Source organism: Acanthisitta chloris, unplaced genomic scaffold, assembly GCF_000695815.1.
Source record: "Acanthisitta chloris isolate BGI_N310 unplaced genomic scaffold, ASM69581v1 scaffold5075, whole genome shotgun sequence".
NCBI classification, from domain to species: domain Eukaryota; kingdom Metazoa; phylum Chordata; class Aves; order Passeriformes; family Acanthisittidae; genus Acanthisitta; species Acanthisitta chloris.
In genome coordinates, this window is record NW_008673053.1 from 80,729 (window position 1) to 102,423 (window position 21,695).

The 21,695-nt window shown below is 40.1% G+C and overlaps 1 protein-coding gene across 1 annotated transcript in view; it reads right to left on the reverse strand.

Annotated features, from left to right (window-relative positions):
* MKX (mohawk homeobox) overlaps nt 1–20,858 on the reverse strand; it is a 35,677-nt gene extending 14,819 nt beyond the window's left edge. Inside the window, exons 1-2 of the mRNA XM_009074748.1 lie at nt 20,699–20,858; nt 19,158–19,493 (exon numbers count right to left, since the gene is read on the reverse strand). Coding sequence (XP_009072996.1) covers nt 19,158–19,493; nt 20,699–20,858 — 496 coding nt within the window. The remainder of the gene's footprint in view (nt 1–19,157; nt 19,494–20,698) is intronic.
* Between the last annotated feature and the right edge of the window lie 837 nt (nt 20,859–21,695).

Sequence of the window (21,695 nt, forward strand, 5' to 3'; positions counted from 1 at the left end):
TTGTGGTTCTTTCAAAGAACGTCCAAGACTACCTGCTGGGATGGCACTTAGCTTGCAAAATCAAAGCCACATTCTAGGAACCCATCAAATAAGAGGTGCTGTGTATGCTTGGCTGCTGGCGTGAAACTGTTGTTACTGCAAGAGTTGGTTAGCAATTTGAAAATGGTAATTAATGCCCCCCAAGAAGGCAGATTGGGAAGTATGACTTGTGGACATGAGGCATAAGGACTTCGGGAAAGTTTATCCTGTCCACAATGCTGTGCACATGTCCTACCCCTGAGTCTGGTGTGTAAGCTAGTCTCTATACAGCACTTAAAGTGAAAAAAAAATCCCTATGAAAAAAGTGCCTTGAAACACAGACATTGGCAATGGATGAGACTTACTTGCTGTAATTACTGAAAGACAAATTTTTGATCAGGACTCCTATCTGAATTCTGTCCAAAGCCTCCCCAAGCTCCAAATGCTGTGACCTTTAAAATCAAGGAAGCAAAATGTTCTCTGTTCAATTGTCTGGTACTGTAAAAACAGAAAATCTGCATGTTAAAACTAAGGTTTAAATTGTACTCCTGTTTGGCAGTCAAATAAGACTTGCTTCTTTTTGTGTTTCAGAGAAAAAACTGGGTCTGTATAAAATGTTTAGAAGGAGACTATGCTTTATAAAAATGGGCAAAAGTTATAGAGGTACTACTTTTTCATGGATGACGAAAACAGTATCGTGATATGTAGTGGACCAGCAAAAAAAAAGGCATTTATGTTTCAAGGAAACAATAGAAAATTTTCTCTGGTTATGTAATGAAGTTTCAGATGAGTTTACACCTCTATAACTGTTGTTCTTGTTCTCATAGATATAGGTAAGAAACATCTCTGTACAAGACATCTCTACTTTCTAAGCACCAGAAAGGATGCTCTCCTTTGGACAAATGCATACTTTTCATTTATTTGGACAAAAAAAATATAATGACAATTAAACAGAACAAATTTCTAATCAACACTTGTTAATTTGAAACACTAAAAATTCTCCCATATTGAAAGCAGATTGCTCTGAAGAAACACTTATTTTCAAGGTCATAACAGCGCTGGCAAAGCTCAAAAAATTGTAGTCCAACTTGCTTGTGTTCAGCTGTGTTTACTTAGTCTCAATTTGACAAAAGTCTGCCTCTGATTATACATAGCAGTCATCTGCCCACAGATAAATAGATATTACACAAACCTTTGGAGGGAATGACATTTGGCTACCATTATTTTTGGAATAATGTACTCTGCATCCTGAACTTAAAACACCATTTTGGATTCATAATGTTTTCTGGGCCCAAGTATTTCCATTTAATAAATAAATTCACCTCTATGACCTTTGTGGACTTTAAGTTGTACGTGTTAGTGGATTAAGAAAAAAAAAAGGCAGTTTATTGTTAAATATTCTGTATGCTTGGGAAAGGTTGACTTAACAGAATTGAGATCAAAGTCGGTGGCAAACCTGGTGCAGCAGCTCAGAGCTCAACACCTGCACTGCAAAGGGCTCAGGGTGCAGCTCTTCAAAAAAAGGGCTCGAACTCAGCTTTATGAGACACCCCACCCCATCACAACCTGCAAGCACAGGGCACTGCTCAGCTCTCTGCAGGGCATGCACCTGGAGTGGAAGCCCATGCTCACAAAAACCCTAGCACCAGTGCCTGAGATATAAATGTGTTTTCTATCTCAAATGTACCTACTTCAAATGTAAACTTCTTAGCTTTCTGCCTACTATTTGTAGGAGAGAAAATGAATCCATATAGTATGCCAAACTGAAATTTTGCTTTATCTGAGGGAAGTAGTTGTTTCATGACATTTATAGAATAGCTTACATTTTAACGCAGACCTGCAGTGTTTCTCTGATGTGAACAGAAATTTTGTCCAGTTGAAGATATTACTTAGACTAGGGCATTTTGTGTTATAAATTATCCAGGAATAAGGCAAAAACCCGTGTATACATTGTAGTCCCTATTCCCACTCCTTCCCTCATGCCTTTTCCCAATTCTCTCCCTTTTAAGCGTGTCAGTTCCCCAGCATCAACAACTCCAAACCATGATTCCACATCATGCACATTTCAATGGAAAATGTTTCCAGAATGTGATGATGGACTGAAGAATAAAACCTAGACCCGACAGAGTCAGATAGATTAGTTTCTGTAAAGTTAGCATACTTTCAAAAATGTCCATTCAATTAGAATACCAAAATTAACAAAGCCCCTGATGCAATAGGAACCATATGTGTTTGACACACCCAGGCTCTCTGTCTTTAACATCTACATATTCAGTTTAAAGACAATTAAGACACTTGTTTACAAAGAACTAGTTTATGTGTTTACAAGACTAAGCTGAATGTTTTTAGATGGAATGATTGTATGCAAGTCATTTCCCCTCATTTTCCTCTGTTTCAGGAAGGAATATCACTGTGAAGAAGGAATGTGTTTTCAATGTGGACAGCTGGAGGTACAGAAAACAGATTTCTGTCATGTGGAACAAATGCAATGAATTCCTTTACTGGCTGTTTCCTTACAGAGATTAAGTATTAGAGCTCATTACACTATGATGCAAAGTCCCACTCATTCAGAAGTCTGATAACAACTGTGATCCAAAAAAGAGTTAATTCAGATGGAATCCAGGAAAATGAGGCAGCACAGAAACTTCATCAACAGTCCAATCACATGACAAGACGCGAGGCATCTCCAAAGCCACTGCCTGCCAAAAAAAGAAAGACTGCTGCAAGAAAAATACTTTCACAGCTTGATATCTGGGTCTTGTGACTGCTATCCAAACAAGGAGTAAAAGTGGTACTATATAATGTGGCAGGGTAAACAGAACCACCCACTTGCCAAAACCAATCATGTTTTTAATTCAGATAAATTCTGTTTCTTTTAAAAATGATGGGGGGAAAAGAAACAAAACCTTTTGTTGAACTTGAAAACTATATGTATAATCAGATCTGGCATGACTATTTTAGGTTCATATATATCACGAACTGTATAGTAATTCATGTTTTGACATGCAGGATCAAACCATCAGTCCATCCCAGGTGATGTCCTTTCTACACTACTGACAGCTGCTCATCTCAGAGGAGCATAGACACTGCCCTCAGCCAACTATGCAATAGGTTAAGAAGATTTTTCTGTCTGTAACTTACAGATGATGGCTTGAAAAATTTTCAAGCAGAATATCTGATCTGAAAAATTTACAGAAAGGAGCAGACCTAAGAGAAGTTCAAACTTTCAAGAACGGTGGGTCAGAGAAGCCTCCACACTTGGCCAAATGGTCTCACAGTAGCCTGAAAACTACTGACAGTTTTCAAAACAGGTCTTGGTGGGATTTGCCAAAGTCTTGGTTTGGTATGATTAAGCCAAAGTATGAGAAGTATTCTATACTTTTGTGTCCAGCTTAGTCAGGGATTGTGGATGCACCAAGAAACTGGGAAAATAATAATCACACACCCCACACAAACAAATCCCCCCACCACTACCACCACAGCCAGCAGCACTAGAGTATTTCCCAGTCCCAGATTAGGATATGTTTCCACCCGGAGCTGTGGAGCAGCAGTTCAGATTACTTTGCTTTGTATTCTAAACAAGGTCATACCCTTTTCTGGAAGTGTATTTGCTCTTACACTGTGCAACATGGGAAAAAAATTCCAAGACACAGTAATTAGATTCAAAGGTGCCTTCCAAGAAGGGTGGCAATATCTTAAATGCTTATCTACACTCGTTTCTCAAACACTTGGAAAAGGAAAATGTCAAACTTCTCATTTTGGACTGTGAAAAATGCTAATATCTCATATGGTTCTCTAATTTATTCCCTCACCCTTCCCTGTTATACTCCAGATTCCTACCATTATGTCTGCTTCCCCAGTATCTTCTCTTCTTACCTTCATCCCTTTGGTCTCTTTTTTTTTCTTGCCCTCAGTTCTACGTTCCACTTTCCTCATTCTCTCCCAGCACTATCTTCTCTTTACAATCTTCCAAAAGCTCCTGTTCTTTATTTTCCCACCTGTATTTATTTCCTGGCTGTGAGTTTTCTTCTTTCCCTTCATTCCCCATCCTTTCTTCTCTCTTTTCCCTCCTAGACCTAAAACGATACTCCAGCCATGACCTATCTGAAAAGAGAGGTACATCTTTTAAGTCCACTATTAGTAGTAAAGGGATGGAAAATGTCTCAAAAAGAGCTAAATGAGTATTCCAGTCACTGTCCTGGACAAACAAGTGTAACTCCCATCAACGGCTGGAGGAGTTCAGCACCTGAGTCAAGTTATTCCCCACTTGCCACCAGTCACTGTTTGGCGTGGGAGTCCTGCTATAGCAATCTGTCCCCACACCAGGGCACGGAGAGACAGAAAGAATTTCATTCAGTGGCCATAGGGTGTTGGTGATGAGAAAAACAACTCCGATAATATAAGTCCTTTCTTTACTCTCAACTAAGAACAGCACCCAAAGTAAGTCAAAACTTCATTGAAATTTAAATAGTAAGGAAGAGGTCTTATAAATATGAAGAGAGCTATGCACTGTTTCACCCCCCTGTTCTGCTGGATCTCTAACACAACACTGAAACATCACAAGAGAAGTCCCTTGTATGGCACAGATCGTGTAATCAATATCACAACCAATGAAAGTCTTTCTCTTGGCTTCAAATGAAGTGGTTTAACATCCTGGGAAAGGACAAAATTACACCACACAAGCAATTAGGTCAAGAGGATAAAAAGACTAAGAAGCATTCATTCCTTGAACTTCTCGAGATCTGCCATCAACACAGTAAATGCTTGCTTTCCAACACAAAGCAAGCTAATAGAAACATGCACTAGAAATCATCTTTATGGCCAACACTACAGAGAAAATACTGGGGAACACTTTTGTTTTTCATGGCGAATATATCGACCCCACAACACTCCCCAGCTCCACCCTCCAGCTGGTGCTGCCTGGGCAAGCTAGAGCTGTCTTTGAACGGTCCAATCCAACTTGCACACCCAATCTTTCAAAATTCTCTGTTTTCTTTGTCTCACTCTTTTTATATTGCTTCTGGTGGGGTTTTTTTTGTGTGTTTTTGCTGCTGCTTGCTTCCCACCCTTACTACTCGCCAACTGCTTGGTGGCAGGCACAGCAATTCCATGTAAGGAATGCAGCGAAGCAAAGCATTCCTTGATTTTTCTGTGCACAGTAACTTGCATGACATTTGATCATAGACAGAGATTAAGTCATTCATGAATAGGGCCCAAAGGGAGGAACAACTCCAGAAAAACAACCCTCCTCACTGGTAGTGAAGCATCCAGGACTCCACAGTCATTACTGCCACACTTACAGTTTGTAGCCGATCTGGCAAAGGGAGGAATCCAACTGCAGGCTCTGTGGTTTAAATAAAATGTATCTACAGCAGCTTGGATCAATGTTTAAAAATGTTCCATGTTATTTTAGTCCAAGGACAAGCTTTTAAAATTAAAAGAAAACTTTGGCTTTAATTACAGATTAAAAGTGAAAGTTGTTTAAAAAGAATGCACATTCTGAGAAGAACAGTAATGGAATTATTTAAAATTTAAAACTCGTTCTTGTCTCTCCCAGCATGTGACAAGTCTCCTTGTAAATATTTAAAACACAAGTTTGAAAGCTATTAACTTATGGACAATATTTAGGGTGCTTCTGCCTTGCTGTTGTGGATCTTTGGCATAGATTGACTTTTTCCTACATTTATATTTTCAAGCTAAAATAAGTGTCAGATTTTGATGCATGTTGCACTGGCCAAAAAAATAACCACGACTGTAACTTTTGCCTCCTTTCCCCCTACATTTTGTTACCATATATGTGTGATGCAGCAAATGTCACCACCCTATACATAAACGCAAAGGGTTCATTCCAGACTAGGTATGAGCAATGCGACCCCAAAGTGGTTAGGTGCTACAATGGAGAAGCTGCTGCTCCTGAGATGATTTTCAGTAACAATTGCCCATCTGAAAATCATTAGTGCATAGCAGTGGATTTTCCACATGTTCATATGCTGGACAAGCAGGTTGCCCTTGAAGTATGGTTCCCTAGGGGAAGAAGGAAAACCCAGAGAAAAGTATTCTATTGTCAGATCACTGTTTTGCTAGAGCCAGACAAAAATATGGTCAAGCATTCACTTGGCTGCTCTGCTGGCAAAACGATAAGGTACCGAAATGGAGACAGCTAATGAGGAAGGCAAAGAATGAAGCTCAAGAAGAAGATCTTAATTGAGTATAGATTTTTATATATTTTTTCATTTAAAAAATCAGAAATAGGGTTAAGTGTGCAAAAGTAATGACTTTCAGATTACTGACCTTTATTTTTATAAGGTTTAGAAAGGGTAGTATTTTCCCAATAAAATATCTCATCTTTTAATTCAGCTGTTTTTGAAGCACCAATAAGAAGGTATTGAAGGAGTCTAAATTAAAAAGGGTATGATTCTAACTAGGCAGCATTTGCTATTTAATGCCCCATTAATCGATAATTTGGCTTGAAGGAGGGAAAAAAGTTGGCAAAAGGGAATGGAATTCTTTAGCTCCTTGTTTTACTTAAGAAAAATTCCCAATGGGCTTCACTTAAACAAAGAACTTTAGTTTTCCACTGGAAAGACAAAAAGAAAATCTTGGTCTAGCATGTCCTGCCACATGCTTTAACTACACAGTAAAAGAGTATGTACTTGGATCCCAGGCACATTTCAAAAGTGTAGTATTTATTAGCTGCTCTGTTGCCAAGTTCCACTATTATCATTTTATTATAACTAAGGTATATTTTTACTAACTAAATTATATTTAGGCTTTTAGTTTAAGCATTTGAAGGTCTCAGAGTGTCACGTACAGATGACATATAATCTATCATAGGCATTTGTTGATTTTCTCCCTCCTCCTCTACTCTGTGAACAGTTACCCTCTCTTTGTGATCTCAGGGCATCTGACTTACCTAAACCCATAATCCAGCTGTAAAGATAGGCAGGGGCCAAGGGAGCAAAATCCTCGGGTGATGCAGAATTCACCAAGGACAAAGGTGAGCCCTGATACCAGATAACCCACTGCACATTTGTCCCTCACACCCTGAGAGGCCATGCCAGCCCACCTCTCCCCACTACCCCTTTCAGACACCTTGATCCAACCCTCCTCTCCTGCCCTTTGCTCAGCTCACCCAGACCTGACTTTTTTTTGAGACCTCCTATTCTCACCCGGGACTGCAGGCTGGTGTTTCGGACACAGGAGGTGTTGCATGGTGGGGCACAGGCTCCTCATTGGTGAGGGTGGACAGGAGCCAGTGGCTCATGAAAGTTTACTTCACCAGAGTCATGTTCTGCACCTCCTGTAAAAGGAATTTTGGTCCTGTGGGAAGTATGGAGCTGCTGCCTGGAGGCTGTCCAGATGGGATGGAAAGAGGACATTGCCATGAGGCAAGAGAGGGTTTTGGGGGGCTCAAATCAGGCTAGGCACTGCCACTGATCTGGGCAGGGAAAGTGTATTTCTGAGCAGCCATGAAGCCCAGAGAGATGACAGAGCTCCTCAAACCTCAGCAAATGCAGCAATACCACTGAATCCAGCTTTTATTCTTCCTATTTTGTGCAACAAATGAAGGACAAGCAGTACCCAAATATAAGCACTTACATTCTCCAGGGCCACAGTCTTTGATTTCAGAGCAAAGATCCCACTGAAAGCAGCTGGAGTTCACCATATGAAGTTTGGCAAACACATGAACATTGCGTGTCAAACCATGTAACACACTTTGGGGCCAAAACACTCAAAAACCAGACCAGATCTTGGCATATTGGATTTTTGCTTTGTTCAACATAAAGCACTTCCAAAGACTCGGTTTTAAAACATATATGAGTGCCTGTCCATGGATTATCAGGTGAAAGTAAAGGCACTTTGAGTTGGATATTCGACGTAATTATCAGCCCCTTTCTGAAATAAGAGGGCAGAGATTCAGGGATGTGAATCTGTGAATTGAATGAGGTATAAAGGACTGAGAAATATAAAGGACCTTTTCCCTATATATATCCACAGCAAAGGCAATAAACACAAATTAATGCTTATGTGCACTTATAGCAAGGAGAAATTATTATCACTTACAGTCTCATTAGATGAGGAGTGAAAACAGCAGCAGAAAGGCTGTGACACAATATTAAAATGAAAGCAGGCTTGTAAGGACACCTGACATTTTTATTAATTTTAAATGTTTAATCAAGCATTTGTTTACTTTGGGTTTTGCATAAAACAAAGGATCACTGGGATCAATACCTGCAGGTCAGACTTGACTTCTCTACTGACCTCTCTGAAAAAGATTTTCAGCTTTTCTGGACAATCTGGAGTAAGCACCTCAGAGAGGTATGGGATTAGAAAGTGAAATATCTCATTGTGGACAATAAAGTTGGGAGCTCCTTTTCCTCTACCTTTGCAAAGCTGACTGCCATGGTGAACTACTGCACAGCTCTGAGCTGAAGGAGTAAGCACAGCAAAATGGCAAGGCAGCAGGCTTGAATTCTACAGATATCATCACCGTAATAGAGCACAGAGGAAATACATGTGTGTGTGTGTGTGTGTATGCATATATATGAAAGATTGTATGTTTACAAACACCACTATAGTCTCAGAACTTGGCCAAAGCAGAACAGCCTTTCTGGGTTTCTCCCACTTCAAAAAGTGTCTCTAATTATCCAGTACTACTGAGATTAAATAATTAGGAAGTCCAGAACTATTGCAATTATGATACTGTGGACAGGAAAGGGCTTCAGGCTTCACCCAGCAACCCTGCTCCCCCAGCTGACCTAAGTCTCAGGCTACACAGGGCTCTCACTGACACTGCTGGCACAAACAGTGCTGCAGACACCTGGAGCTTTCCCTGATAAAGGAACAAAGGCTGTTGTCTTCTGGAGGAAGCTCCTATTTGAAGATGATCCCAGGGATATGAACTAGCGATGCAGTAACCAACAGCTACAGCAGGTAAACAGCATGAGAGGGAGAAAAGTAGGACAATGAATTTTATTGTGTCCGTGTAATGGGCAATCCACCACCCCACCTGTGCAAAGCTGCTATAAATAGTCAGGAGCAGACCACTTAATTTGCACACCAGCTCCAGAACCTGCTCCCTGAGCAGCTGCCAGTCCAGACTCCCAACGGTGTAGCCTACAATGGGGTAAAGCCAGACCCTGCTCCTTGGGGGAGGAAGAGCAATTAGACAAGCAGGGACCTGGGCTGAAAGTCTCCCTGCAGTCAACGGCCGAGACAAATTCCCCAGCACACCAAGATCTCATTAAAACTGCCCACAGTGTCTAGCCCACAAAGTACATGTAGTGCAAGGAGAGCAATCCTGCTGCTGTTTTGCAATGCATTACAAAATACCTTGGCTAGCAGAAAGAATTTGAGGCAATTTGCTCCTGAAGAGCCAGGTCATGAAGAGCCTTCATTTTTCCAGCAAACTGGATTCAAGCTGACAAATAGTAACTGAGAGAGAGAAAAAAAAAACCTCCTGACAAAGTAAGGGGAGATGGAGAAACCGACAATGTTTAACTTGATCTTCGATGGTGTAAATCTGTCAATACCCACAAATGACCACAAGGCCACATGCCAGTTTTCACTCTGAGATACCGTAACTAAGACATTTGGCTGGTACTTCACATTGGAAAGAAAGTTTTTACATTTAAAAATGTAAAACATTGTAACATTTAAGGAATTTTGGCTAGAGCCCACTAGCCAGCCTTCCCCCAGCTTCAGCTAAGGGATTATTTTGAATGTTGCTTTGCTTTTCATGCATCTGTTGCCTAAATCAATGTGGAGGCATGAGGGAGGGACTGAAAATTGGCCCTAGAAATAACGGTATATTTTAGTGTCTTAACTGAGAGTCTTGGCAATCCCTTTGAACTTGAAATGTCAGTGCCATACCAAATGATCTGGTCATCATAACCTCAACTTCTGGCCATCAGTGAAAGAACAGAGAGAGAGAGTCTCCGACATCAGGTTTCAAGGCCGCTGTGAAAAATTAAGGAAAACACATTTCATGGGTCATTGGAATTTTGCTTTACCTATTTTTGCTTCTTTTCAGCTGTTCCAGCTTCAGTTGTTTATCTGATCTCTTTCTGTTTGAATTGTTTTTATTTTTTCCAAATTTTCCACAATGCAGTTTACCTCTCCAACTTACTTTCCTGCTTTAAACTTCTGCTCCTTTTATTTATTTTTTTTAGCTCACATAAAACTCACTTATACAAGCTTTTTGCATGCTTTAGGACATATTTCTCCTTTAACAGACCTGAAGTGGCAATCTGATGCCAATTTAATGCCATAAAGCATAAAAGACATTGAAAGGTCTTTAGTAATCACTGTTAATTTCCACATCTGCCTCTTTATGTCATACCCAAATGTTTAAGTTTGTACTGAAGTGGATTGAATAAAACTAAATCCAACTCTGCTTTTCTGGATAATTCGAAATTGAACTTTACAGATGAACATGAGGGAAGGCTTTCCAGAACAGGTGTTTTTATGAGGGCTCCCCTTCCTCCACCAAGACAGGAAAAATCTCACACACAAACAATACCCAGAAGTTCCTGACATTTTCCAAATAGTGGATATAAACTCATTCACAGCCCAACATTAGTCCATGCAGAGACCCCTTCAGTTCACATCTTAAATTGTGTCAAGACCCTCCCAAAAGCTACTCTGTGAATATACATGGCTGATCATAGGTCTGGTCTCACTAAACTGCTTTCATCATTATGTTTCTGGTATTCACATTACAGACAAATGACCTAAAAGATTTCAGTTAAACACATAAAGGAGTTATTTTTTTAAAATTACAGAATTACTTTCAAAAACCACAAACCTGCGAAAGGAAATAGGATTTGCTGGATCAGATAAGATTACTAGTTTATCTGGTCAGGCACATTCAGTGTGTAGCTTTTTAGAAAAGAAAAATAAAATAGGAGGAAGCAATGGTGAATAAAACTAATTTTGCAGTTCAATACTGTACTGGTTTTGACAGTATTTTAAGATGAATCCAATCAAAAATCTCACTCAAAAGAAAATAACCTGGTCTTCTTATTTCCCTATTTCTTTCTATTATGATCAATAGAGAAATTCTATCATTCACACCAGCATGAATATGATTTCTTACCCTACTCGGGAGTCATCAAACACTGCTTTTGTGCAAGACTCTGAAGAGTTTTAAGTGTTTGCCACTCATGTCAAAATATTTCCATAGTACAGAAAATGCATGTGTTTGTGCATGCAAGCAAATGCAGAAACACCCAAAGCTTTTTCTTTATTTACAGCTATATGACTGAATACAAACAAGCTGCTTTTCACTAGTCTCACCTCAGGCATGAAATTTTTCAAACTCCAGGACTACTGAGAAGCTCACATTTTTATTCACCAGTCATCATACTCCAGATTTACAAGCCTAACTCAGATGGTTATTAGTGGGATGTACCTGCTTAAATCCCTTCTACAGATGGGAGAACGAACACTGTTCATGCCAAGTTTCGGTCTGGATTGAATTTTTACAGCTGGGTCATAAATTTGCAGATTAAAAGGGCTCTAATGGAAACACAGGTACAGCCTTAACTACAGCAACATGAACAGCAGCAATGTAGCACTGCGGGGGGGACAGTCTGTGCTACAAGCACAATCTACCAGGATGTTACCCAAAGCCACATTATTTCTCCCCAGCAGCAGAAGGAGGCTGGGACATGCAGGAGCCCCATGCCAAGTATGAAGTTTCAATTCAGATGTTTTTCCAGAAAGAAGTGAAACTTTTATGGGCTTGCCATTGCTTTAAATTTACTGCCCCAGAATGTGAAAAGTCCAGCCCTCATTCTCCTCCTGCTACTACCCTGTCCCACCTGTGCCTGATTTGCTTGCACCCCATTCCCTTCTGGCCACACTTTCTTGCACTGCACATAGATTAGCATGCTAGTAAATATCACCAAAGACAGTGGTTACTTGTGATGGAGGTGATAGATTTCATATGTAAAAGTAATCCACTGTGCAAAAGGAAGAGAGTTGTCCCTCTAATTTCTCTTTCTTCATGCAGGTGCCATGGGCAGATGTCTCTGTGCAGGGCCAGAGCCAGCTGGAGATGCACGTGAGCCCTGAGGAGCAGAACAGGCACATTTCAGGGTTGGAGCCAGCACAAGTCTTGCTCTCAACCCAGTGATCTGCCTCCAGCCATGGCTTTGTGCTCAAAAGCACTTCCCCATCAGTGGTATGTAAAACTGTGTGATTTCAAAACCACTTCTGATGAGGTGACAGCACACATCTCTGTGTTTCTGTCTTTGCAAACACAGTTGTGTTTTGTTCTTCTTTTTCATTCTTCCACGTATAGATAGAACTGTGCCATATTTTTCAGCCTCGTTGGTCTACATCCCCTCTTGGGCACAAACAGCTGATACTCACATTTTGCTGCTGGGTTTCACAGGCAGGGGACAGAGCAGATACACCCTCCTTTGTGCCCTCAGAAGCATCCCAGGGGACAGCTGCGGTGGCAGGGCCCCTCTGCATGCACATCAAGCCAGTGTGAGGCAGCCAGGCAATGGGAACCACCTGTGGGATGCAAACCATTGCTCCTGCCTGGTGCTGCCCTGAGTCCAGGGCTTGCTGCTCCTCTGCTAGAACTGGTGCACTCATGGCTACCTCTCCTGAAAACTCCCTCTGCCCTCCTCCTTTAAACAGTGTCTCCTTTTGCATTTCTCCAAATCAGTTTTCCCAAGCTGTAGTTTCACACACTCTTTAAATACACCTTAAATTAACTGTTAATTTTCTTATTTCCCTATTATATTCAGGACTAACCATGAACTCTACAGCTAAAACTGGAAAACAGTCTGATTTATGATCATGTGCTTTTCCATGGACATAATTTCCTGAAAAATTCGCATTTGGGCTGGCCCCAGGTTTTAAGACCAAGCATTATTCTGAAGACATTTAGAACAATGGGAAAATTTGGATTAATACTTTTTTGTCTTTGAAAACACCTTCACTAAATGAATGAGGCCGTAGGCTTGCCAAGGAACAGCCTTTACTGAGGCCTGGAGCACTGAGCAACTCTAAAGAGGAGTATTAAAATATATAGTTGTTAGTGATTGGTGACATCACCATGCATTTTTCCTGCTGTGTCTGAGAGAGGTCTTGGGCAAGCACAGGGGTCTGCTGCTTTTTTGGCCACTGCTGTGAATATTTGCATTGGGGAAATTTTAATAGTCTTGGAGAAACAGAGACAGACTGCTGCACCGGCACAGGCAGCGGCAACCTGTGGCCATGGAAATATGGCTCATGCCCTGATTTTTTTTTTTGTCTCTGAGTTTTCAGTCAGATGTCGTAATCTTTTCCATTTCAAACCATTCATGCAAGAACATCTCATTCTCTGCAATGATAAAGCTGTCAGGAGTCCTGAGACATGCTGCTCTGGAACAAGCTGATTTGAAGAAAAACCATTGCAGCCAAACAACTGGCTCAAGACAGTTTTTACTGAAGTATGTGGAAAATTTGCCATGACATCAACAGAAGCAAAACCAGCAGAGATGCTCACACCCACTCTCTGCTCTTTGGGGTCTCCACAGCAGTTATACCCAAATTACAAAATAGCCACAAACATGCTGCTATTCAAAGCACATATGATCTGCAGAGCTCGATCTCTGGAATCTTTAATATTATGGGTTTAAATTAAAAAAGAAGCCTTCATACCCTTTGGCATCTGAAAACAGATAAAACAAGGATGCACAGTTTTTGCACCCAGCACCTATGAGAAAACAAATAATCTCTTTTCCCACAAAACTAACTGCTAAAAGCAGGGAGTGGAGAGAAGTTGTGTAGAAAAGCTGACACTTTCAGGAGCACCACTTCCCCTCCAAGTAGGGCTGGCTCCAGGCAAAGCTCTTCCCTGCCTGCCAGCAGTCCCTGGGTGCCCAGAGTTTTAGGAGGGTGCTCTGCCCCCAGCTGTCGTTCCCAGCCCACCCAGTGCTCTCTTCCTCCATTCTCCCACCTGCAAGAAGTTGGAACTGCTTCCTTCCACAAAATAGACTCAGTTTGATGAAGCACTGTTTTCCAGGATCATGTGGAAATAATCCCAAACCATTCCCCTTGCAGCTCAAATACTGAGAAACTGAGAAACTATAGAGAATTAAAAAAAAAATCTCATTTGATTTTTGCTGTTTGAACTGAAAGAAATGTAAAAAGTGAACAAAACTTAACTAGCAGGGAGTAGGTACGATCTTTAAAATTCTCAAGTTGGGCTATCACATCTGGTCCATTAAACATGACACTGCCCATGTAGCAAAGCTGTTTCCTTTTAATCTTTCTTCAGAAAAAAACAACAGAACCATAAGTTAAACACAATCCTCTCCTCAATTCCCAATTCCAGGCTATTTTAGTGTTGATGAATCAGGTCATGTAATAATAAAATTCCTGCAGAAATACAATCTTTACTGTGTAACCTTCAAATTGCAGTTATGCCGCTGTGTGCATTTAATACTGTACTTGACATTCACCTTTTCCATTTCACTTCTGGATGACATTAGAATCTGCAACAAGGACCTCCTTCAGCTCTCCCAGATTACCATTTATTTCGAAGTATCCCCAAGGTTTCCAGCACCATTTAGATCAAACTTCCAAAAGTCACTGGTATGAGCGGTTTTTGCGGGTCCCCTGAGTTGTTTCTGAAAACAGGTTCCATTGTGTTCATATTATGCTTTCAAATTTTATAGCTCATTTTTAAATTACATGTTAATTTCTAAAAATGTTAAATTGTGAGGCAAAGTTGGCAAGGACCACACAAAATCACAGCACTGCTCTGCAGCCTGTGCGTGTCTCTCTATAGTACTTATGTGTGTGGCTACACCCTTACATTTAAGTGCTCTGTAGGAATGTGGGCTTGATCCTGCAGCGTGCTGAGGGTCTCATCGAAGGTGCTCAGTGTGCTGCAATAAATGACCCAGGATCATGCTTTATAAATCACCAACTTTGCAGGATCCAAATGAAAGAAAGAAAGGAAGGCGAGAGGAAAGAAAAGGCAGCAGTAATGAAAATATCAGAAACAGAGCATGCTCCTGAGTACAAATGTCTAAAAATAGAGATCAAACATCTTCAAAAATCAACCAGTCATTCAAGAGTTTGTTTAAAAGCCACCCTCCATTTCCAGGCCTGCAAGTCTTTAGTTTCCTCACTGTTTTTATTTGTTCTGGCTTTTCTACTGTGCTAAGTAACATATAAAGTGAAATTAATGAAAAATCTGCCTACAGAAAAAGGACTCCCTGTCTTGCCATTTCAACTCTTTTTCTCTTGGTTTAATTTTTGCGTTCCTTCACTAGACAAAGATATCCCAGAAAGTTGGGAATTTTTCATTTCCTCGTGCTGTAACGACGCAGAACATTTTGTTCCTGCAGGTGATTGACGATAGGGTACTCAGGGAGCAGTGCAGCGTGATTACAGAACAGTCAGCATTTTAGCGACCCGTAACCCAAAGACTGACATTGCTGCTTTCGGTTTATGTTCAGCCTCACTACAAGCATTATTAGATCTTTTCCTTGTAGGTTTCTGGAGCGCTCGTTGCAGTCAGACTGTTGTTTCTGCATGTGTTTGTAAGACAAATACAGATAGGCAAGTCTGGTTTCACTTACTCCTGTCACACAGAGAACCTGCTGTGAGTGACAGCATGCCAAGGAGTTAATGAAAACTAGTTCTCCAACGTGGATTTTTGGCTAAACAAAAACACTGAACCAAGCCTTTCAGTGGTCAGTTTACAACACATATTTGACCAATTATATATATATATTTTCATAGATTATACCTGCACTAGGATTAATCTGAACTGAAATTTTCTGCCTTAAGTGAACACATTCATGTATGTCATGTTACACACATAAGCATATCAGCTTACGACAGAAATGCTTACGTATGTGACGTATCCGAGTACGGCTGCACTCCTTCCCAGCTGCTCTGCTCTCCCTGCACTGTCTGCCTGCCCTGTGTCCTGTGGCAGCTCCCTGGCTCCCCAGGCCAGGAGCTGGGGGAGATGGCAGTGCAGGCACTGCACCTGCAAGGGCCCTGACTCAGGGTTTGCCCTAGCACTGAAGCCGTTTGCCATGAGCTGATGATAATTGTGCAGAGGTATAAAACGAGATCGCTTTGCTGACAGTCAGTTATACAGCCTGTCCTTGATCTTTATGTGGGATTTCCCAGTTGTGTGAAGCTAGAGTAGCATATGGTCCCGTGTTTATAAGCATGTTAATGACTGAAATGGGAAACTCTACAACCCGCTTTCCTTATAAACTTTAAACTGCAATTTCTTGTTTTTGTTATTGGACACTGCACTCGTACCCTGTTAATTTGGTGCAGGCTGTTGAGACACACGTGGCCACGCTGACCCTGGGCACTGGGTGAGCAAAGTAACTCCAGACACACTGACATACCTGAAATCATGGTCCTGCCCATTACCAGAACCAGACACAGGGAGTAAACTTTCTACTCATGATCTGTTACAAAAAGTTACTTTTCCAGGCAAATACAATAAAGAATTTGCTTCAACTTGATGGCTGCCTGTCCTTAGGAGCACAACAACCTCGCCAAACTTTATTCAAAATGTCCATCAGTTTTCACTCTGTGCTTTTTGAAATACTGCTTAAAACGTCTTCATAAACTAAAACATCTGGTAGGGACTTCACAATTCTGTATCAGCTTCTTTTTGTTAAGAATTAGCTGTTTCACATAACAGAAAACTGCAGTGGGGAGCTCCTCGTAAGCGGTGATACTTCACTTAAAAATACACTTGCTGCTTTCAGGAAGGTAAGAGTGGTACAGTCGGCCGTACTTTGCTATTTTGCTTACCCAAAATGGATTACAGCTATTTTTGAGAATACAGATACAGGTCTGCTACACAACTGCACTGAGGTATTCAAATTACAGAGAAAAAAAAATTTAAAAAAATCATCCTTATTTATCTCTCCCTACGTAACAATCATGTAGAAAAATTCATCTGTTTGAAAGTAGGTTTCATAAATGGATGATAACTTGAAAATATCTACTTTGTTCATGAAGAACTTAATTCCTACATGTTATAACATCATCAGAAAACCATTGCTGGGACTGTGATCTTGTAGCTGAAAAAAACCATTTGTACCTATTGTTTCCTGAGTGTACATAAGCATATAGGAAGTATATAGCAAATAATATAGCGTATACACATGATCTTTTTCTTTCTATAAGCAGGTTACTACTATTGTGCTTTCAAAGTGCAAAAAAGAATAAAACTACACCCTGAGAGCTGCGGGTGTGTTCTCATCAAAGGCCACAGCACTTCAAAACATTAAGGAAGGCATTTAAGAACTGACAAATACAATCTTGAGAGGAGTTCCAGGAATGTCACTTATGAACTTTAAGGACAAATATACTAGTTTTGAGTCATTCCAACACAGCTTGTGAACTTGCAAAGTTATGGAGTGCCTGTCTCAGACTTCACATTAATAACCATATTTTTCAGTGCAGCTTGAAACTTGTCAAGAAGAACTTAATCCAGTAGCAAATTTATTATGAATTTTTAAAAGTCGTTGTGTCCATTTTTAGGTTATGGTATAAAGTACAGAAAAACAGAAGTTTACATATCTGAGCTGCTGCATCTGTTCTTGAGTAACTTTTCCCTTAAAAATAAAACTTGGCAGACAATATGCCAGTAATGTGGACCAAATGTATTTGGTATGTTGAGAAAAAAACCTAAATGGACAGAGAGAGTTAATTTTGATATTTCATGGATGCACTATTCTTGCTCCCCACGAGATCCCGTTTCTCTATGGTGCCTCCACTCCCTCCTTCTTTGTCCCCAACAACCTGCATGCACCAAAGTCCTCCTAGCCCCACCATGAAACTGAACCTCCTGAAATCCTGGTGGCCCCTACATACGAATTAAAAAAAAAAAAATCACAGAAAATGTGCCAGAAAAGAGAGAACAAAGGCTGGCAAACTTGAGAGATTGCAAAGGTACCCAAACCTGCCTGCCAGGGAAGCCAAGGCGAACCAAGTATGTCTAAATCTGAATTAACTTTAGTGCAAGATCCACCAGTACTTTTCATCAATACTCATCCCAAAAGTGATGCTGCCCACGGGCAGAATAACCTGCCAGGAAAGGCCCCAGGGCAATGTGTAGGGCTGCAGAGTGGAAACCCTGAGAACTGGCAGACACCTTCAGAGATTGGGATGCAAAACTTCATTTTTTTTCAAAATGAAAATTTTTTTTGGCCTTACATCCCAAAGAAATACAGAAGAAGCTTCGCAAGAGGAACCTTTCAGCACTCCCTGCCCCACAGCAACCTGAGCAAGGCTGGATCTTGTCCTGATTTACAGCAATTTACTGGCATGTGCCTTCCTCTGACTGGTAACACAGCAGAAGATATTAAATCAGGCCTTTATGCCTTATATTGATAAGATTAAAATAATAAATTATGTGTAACCCTTCAGAAAACACTAAGACAAGTTATTTAATGGCCAAGCCTGAGGCCCCTTAGCTCAATGCAGCTAAGTGTCTGGAGAGTGATGCAGAAATTAGTCTAAACTAATCCATACATTCCTAAGAGATGCATGAGCCCCAAAGGGCCACATACTGGACAAGGCACTCCTAGGACACAAAATATGATATACAATGGGAGAAGGTGTTCATGCACACTCCATCGAGGGGCATATAACTCATGTCAGTGTCACAAACAACCACCTTGAAATTTCAAAGCCCTTTTTCTCCCAGCTGGGGCCATGGAGTACTTCAGTTCTTCTCTAGTCCTCCCTTATTTTAATAGAATGCTCAAGAGTTTTCTCCTTCTTTAGGCTTCTCTTAGTGCTGACAGAAAATAGTCTGAGTCATTTCAAAAATCATCATGGCTCTATTAAAAAGAGCAAACCAGCTTCATTAGTGGTCAGTAACAGCACTTAACTGTAATACTGCAGGTAGAACTTCTCCAGAGAATGAAAGGGTGGACAGGATTTATTCCCTCTGATACAAGAGGACGGACAGAAGTGATCTACTCTCATGCAACAGGATGGACAGGAATTATGCACTGTCTTATGAGAGGAAGGACAGAAGGTATCCAGTCTCATAAAAGGCACAATCAGGTGAGGCTCATTCCAGGTGACATCATCTACTAAAGCTGGCTGTATTAGAAACAATGCAGAAAATCCCTTACCTGTCCGATAGACAAAATTGCCTTCTGTCTCTGATGATGATGGAGACACCAGTTCCTCCTCAAATTCATTGGAACTAAATGAACCAGAGTGATTCCTTTGCCTTGTTTTTTCCATCATAGCTGCATTAGTAGCCATGACATGTCTCAATGAGTCATTTAAGTAACGATTCAATAAGCTGCTTTTGTATTTGGGGGGTGACACGTAATCCTCATTGGCACTTGTTTCTGGTCTCACTCCTGTTTTAATTACTGAACTTTCAGTTTTAATCACAGTGTGATGAACTGGTTTGTTATATCCCCCTTCATTCATATGGTTTCTCGGAGGATTTTCTCCATCTGAAAACAAAAGAACAAAGATACAGCAATACATTGAATACCCAGTATTTACCATGAGGTTTTCTCTACATGTTTTGAATTGTGATAAATATAACTGAAACTAGACAATAACTTCAGCTTTAGACACTGATTATAATTTTCTTCTGTTCACGCATTGCTCATAATAGTTCCCACAGTTCTCAGATGTTCCAGCTATTCTAAATTAATTAGCTGTAGAAAACAAGCTTTGGGTCTAATTCGTTCATGAGTAACACAAGGCAAGTAGAAAAAAAGGAGAAGTGCCATAAATCAATGATAAGCAGTTAAAAATCTGTGTGAATAAGCTGAATTCTTATTATAACTTGAAATTTGGTTTGCCTGAATACCACAGCATATTCAGGCACATTTCCTTAAACTGTACTCTTCTAATTTTCCTGCAACCAACCTTTTCAAGGGGAGTGCATACCAAAGAAATGTGAGTACAGGCTGAAATTGGAACAAAGATATTTGAAACTGAGCACAAATTGAGACATATTATTCTAAAAATTCACAGACAGATTTCTGACAATGTTGTGCAGCATTTGTTCCTGTCATTGTATCTCCATGTCACAACCATCTAAAAAAAATACCCACAGACATAATTAATACAAATGTTCTATTAAAAATATAGGATGCTTTAAAAAAAATCCTGCATATGTTAATTTGGATAAGAAAGAGAATTTCAGTGCAACTTTTATGGAAAACATTTGCTGACAAAATACATAAAATAAGTGACAAGATATTCAGTTTACCATCTAATAAGACCCACTGATGTCAATCAGATTCTCTTGTTCATGGTGTGATATCCTATAGTCCTTCCATCAAGGAAAGTAACAGTCAAGCAGTTTCTTTTTCTTTATACCAACAAACGTAATCAATTTTTTCCTTTAATGCAAATTAAAGAATAGGCTTGTAGAATCTCAAGAACTAACAATTCTTTCTAGTAACAATGAAATGTAATAACAAGCAACCAGGTTGTCACTTTGAATAACTTACACAACCCTGCTTTGCAAGGCTGCATAGCAGTTGGGAGCCAAAAAAGGCATCTAATTCACAAAATAACCCCAACTAAAGGTAGATCCACTGAGGGTGTTTTGTGATTAAAAATTACAGCTAACTTAGAGTATCTGATACTTTCTAAATATATTTTAATTGGTTTAAAACAGATAAAAAGAGCACCAACAAACCTTCAGAGCATGAGTCATCGCTGCTCACGCTGAGTCGTTCAGCATTTCCTTGAACATATTTGTTGTACAGTTTTATTCGTAAAGCCCAGCTAAGATCTGGTTGCCTGACAGTATTCTTCAGGCGACGTCTTGCATTGGCAAACCAGTTTGATACCTGCATACAAATGAGTGCATTAGTTTCTCTTGAAAATTACAGAAATAAACAAATCCAACCCATAGGGTTTTCATGAGTTTTATGTATGCTTCAAGGAAATGGCAAACAAGAAATATGAGCAGAAGTCCATGAAACTATCACTGAGCAGAGCAGGAACCTCAGACAAGAAGATTGGTTCAGGCTTCCCACTCTTCACAAGTGTTATCATAAGATTTCAATTAAGGTGTCCCAAATACTAATGCTCTTCACAAGTGTTATCACAAGGTTTCAATTAAGGTGTCCCAAATACTAATTTTATAGTCATCTTTTTTTTTAATTTTAGAGGTAATGCCCTGAACTTTTTATATGAACCTTCAATACATTACTAACATCCTAAATTAAAACTAATGGCTAATATTCAGTAATTTCCTTTGACATTTATATAGGCTACAATAAAACTGTTGAACAGAAAAACCCATTCTGAATTTGGTTATATAAAAGCCCAAATTCTCCCTTGTATTTTAATAGTATTCTAAGTCTGACAAGCAGTGGGTATCAGGAAAGTCTTACACAGAATATAGTGTACTTTGAGTCACTGCACAAATCATCCATTTGCTCTACAGAGCAGCAGGTTTTATGCACTCTTTTTGTTGTGGACACCCTAAAAAACCAGTGAAGATGCAGATTCCTCACAAGCTGACTACTAAACAATAGTCTGGTTCACCTTCCTTCTCAGCTGCAGAGCATGTTCTAGAATTTGACATAGCAAAATGGATATATGTTAATATCCTTCTGGCATACAGGGTCACCAAAAAGTCAGGCACAAACACAAAGATTTCACAGTGGTTTAGCCAACAAAGGAAC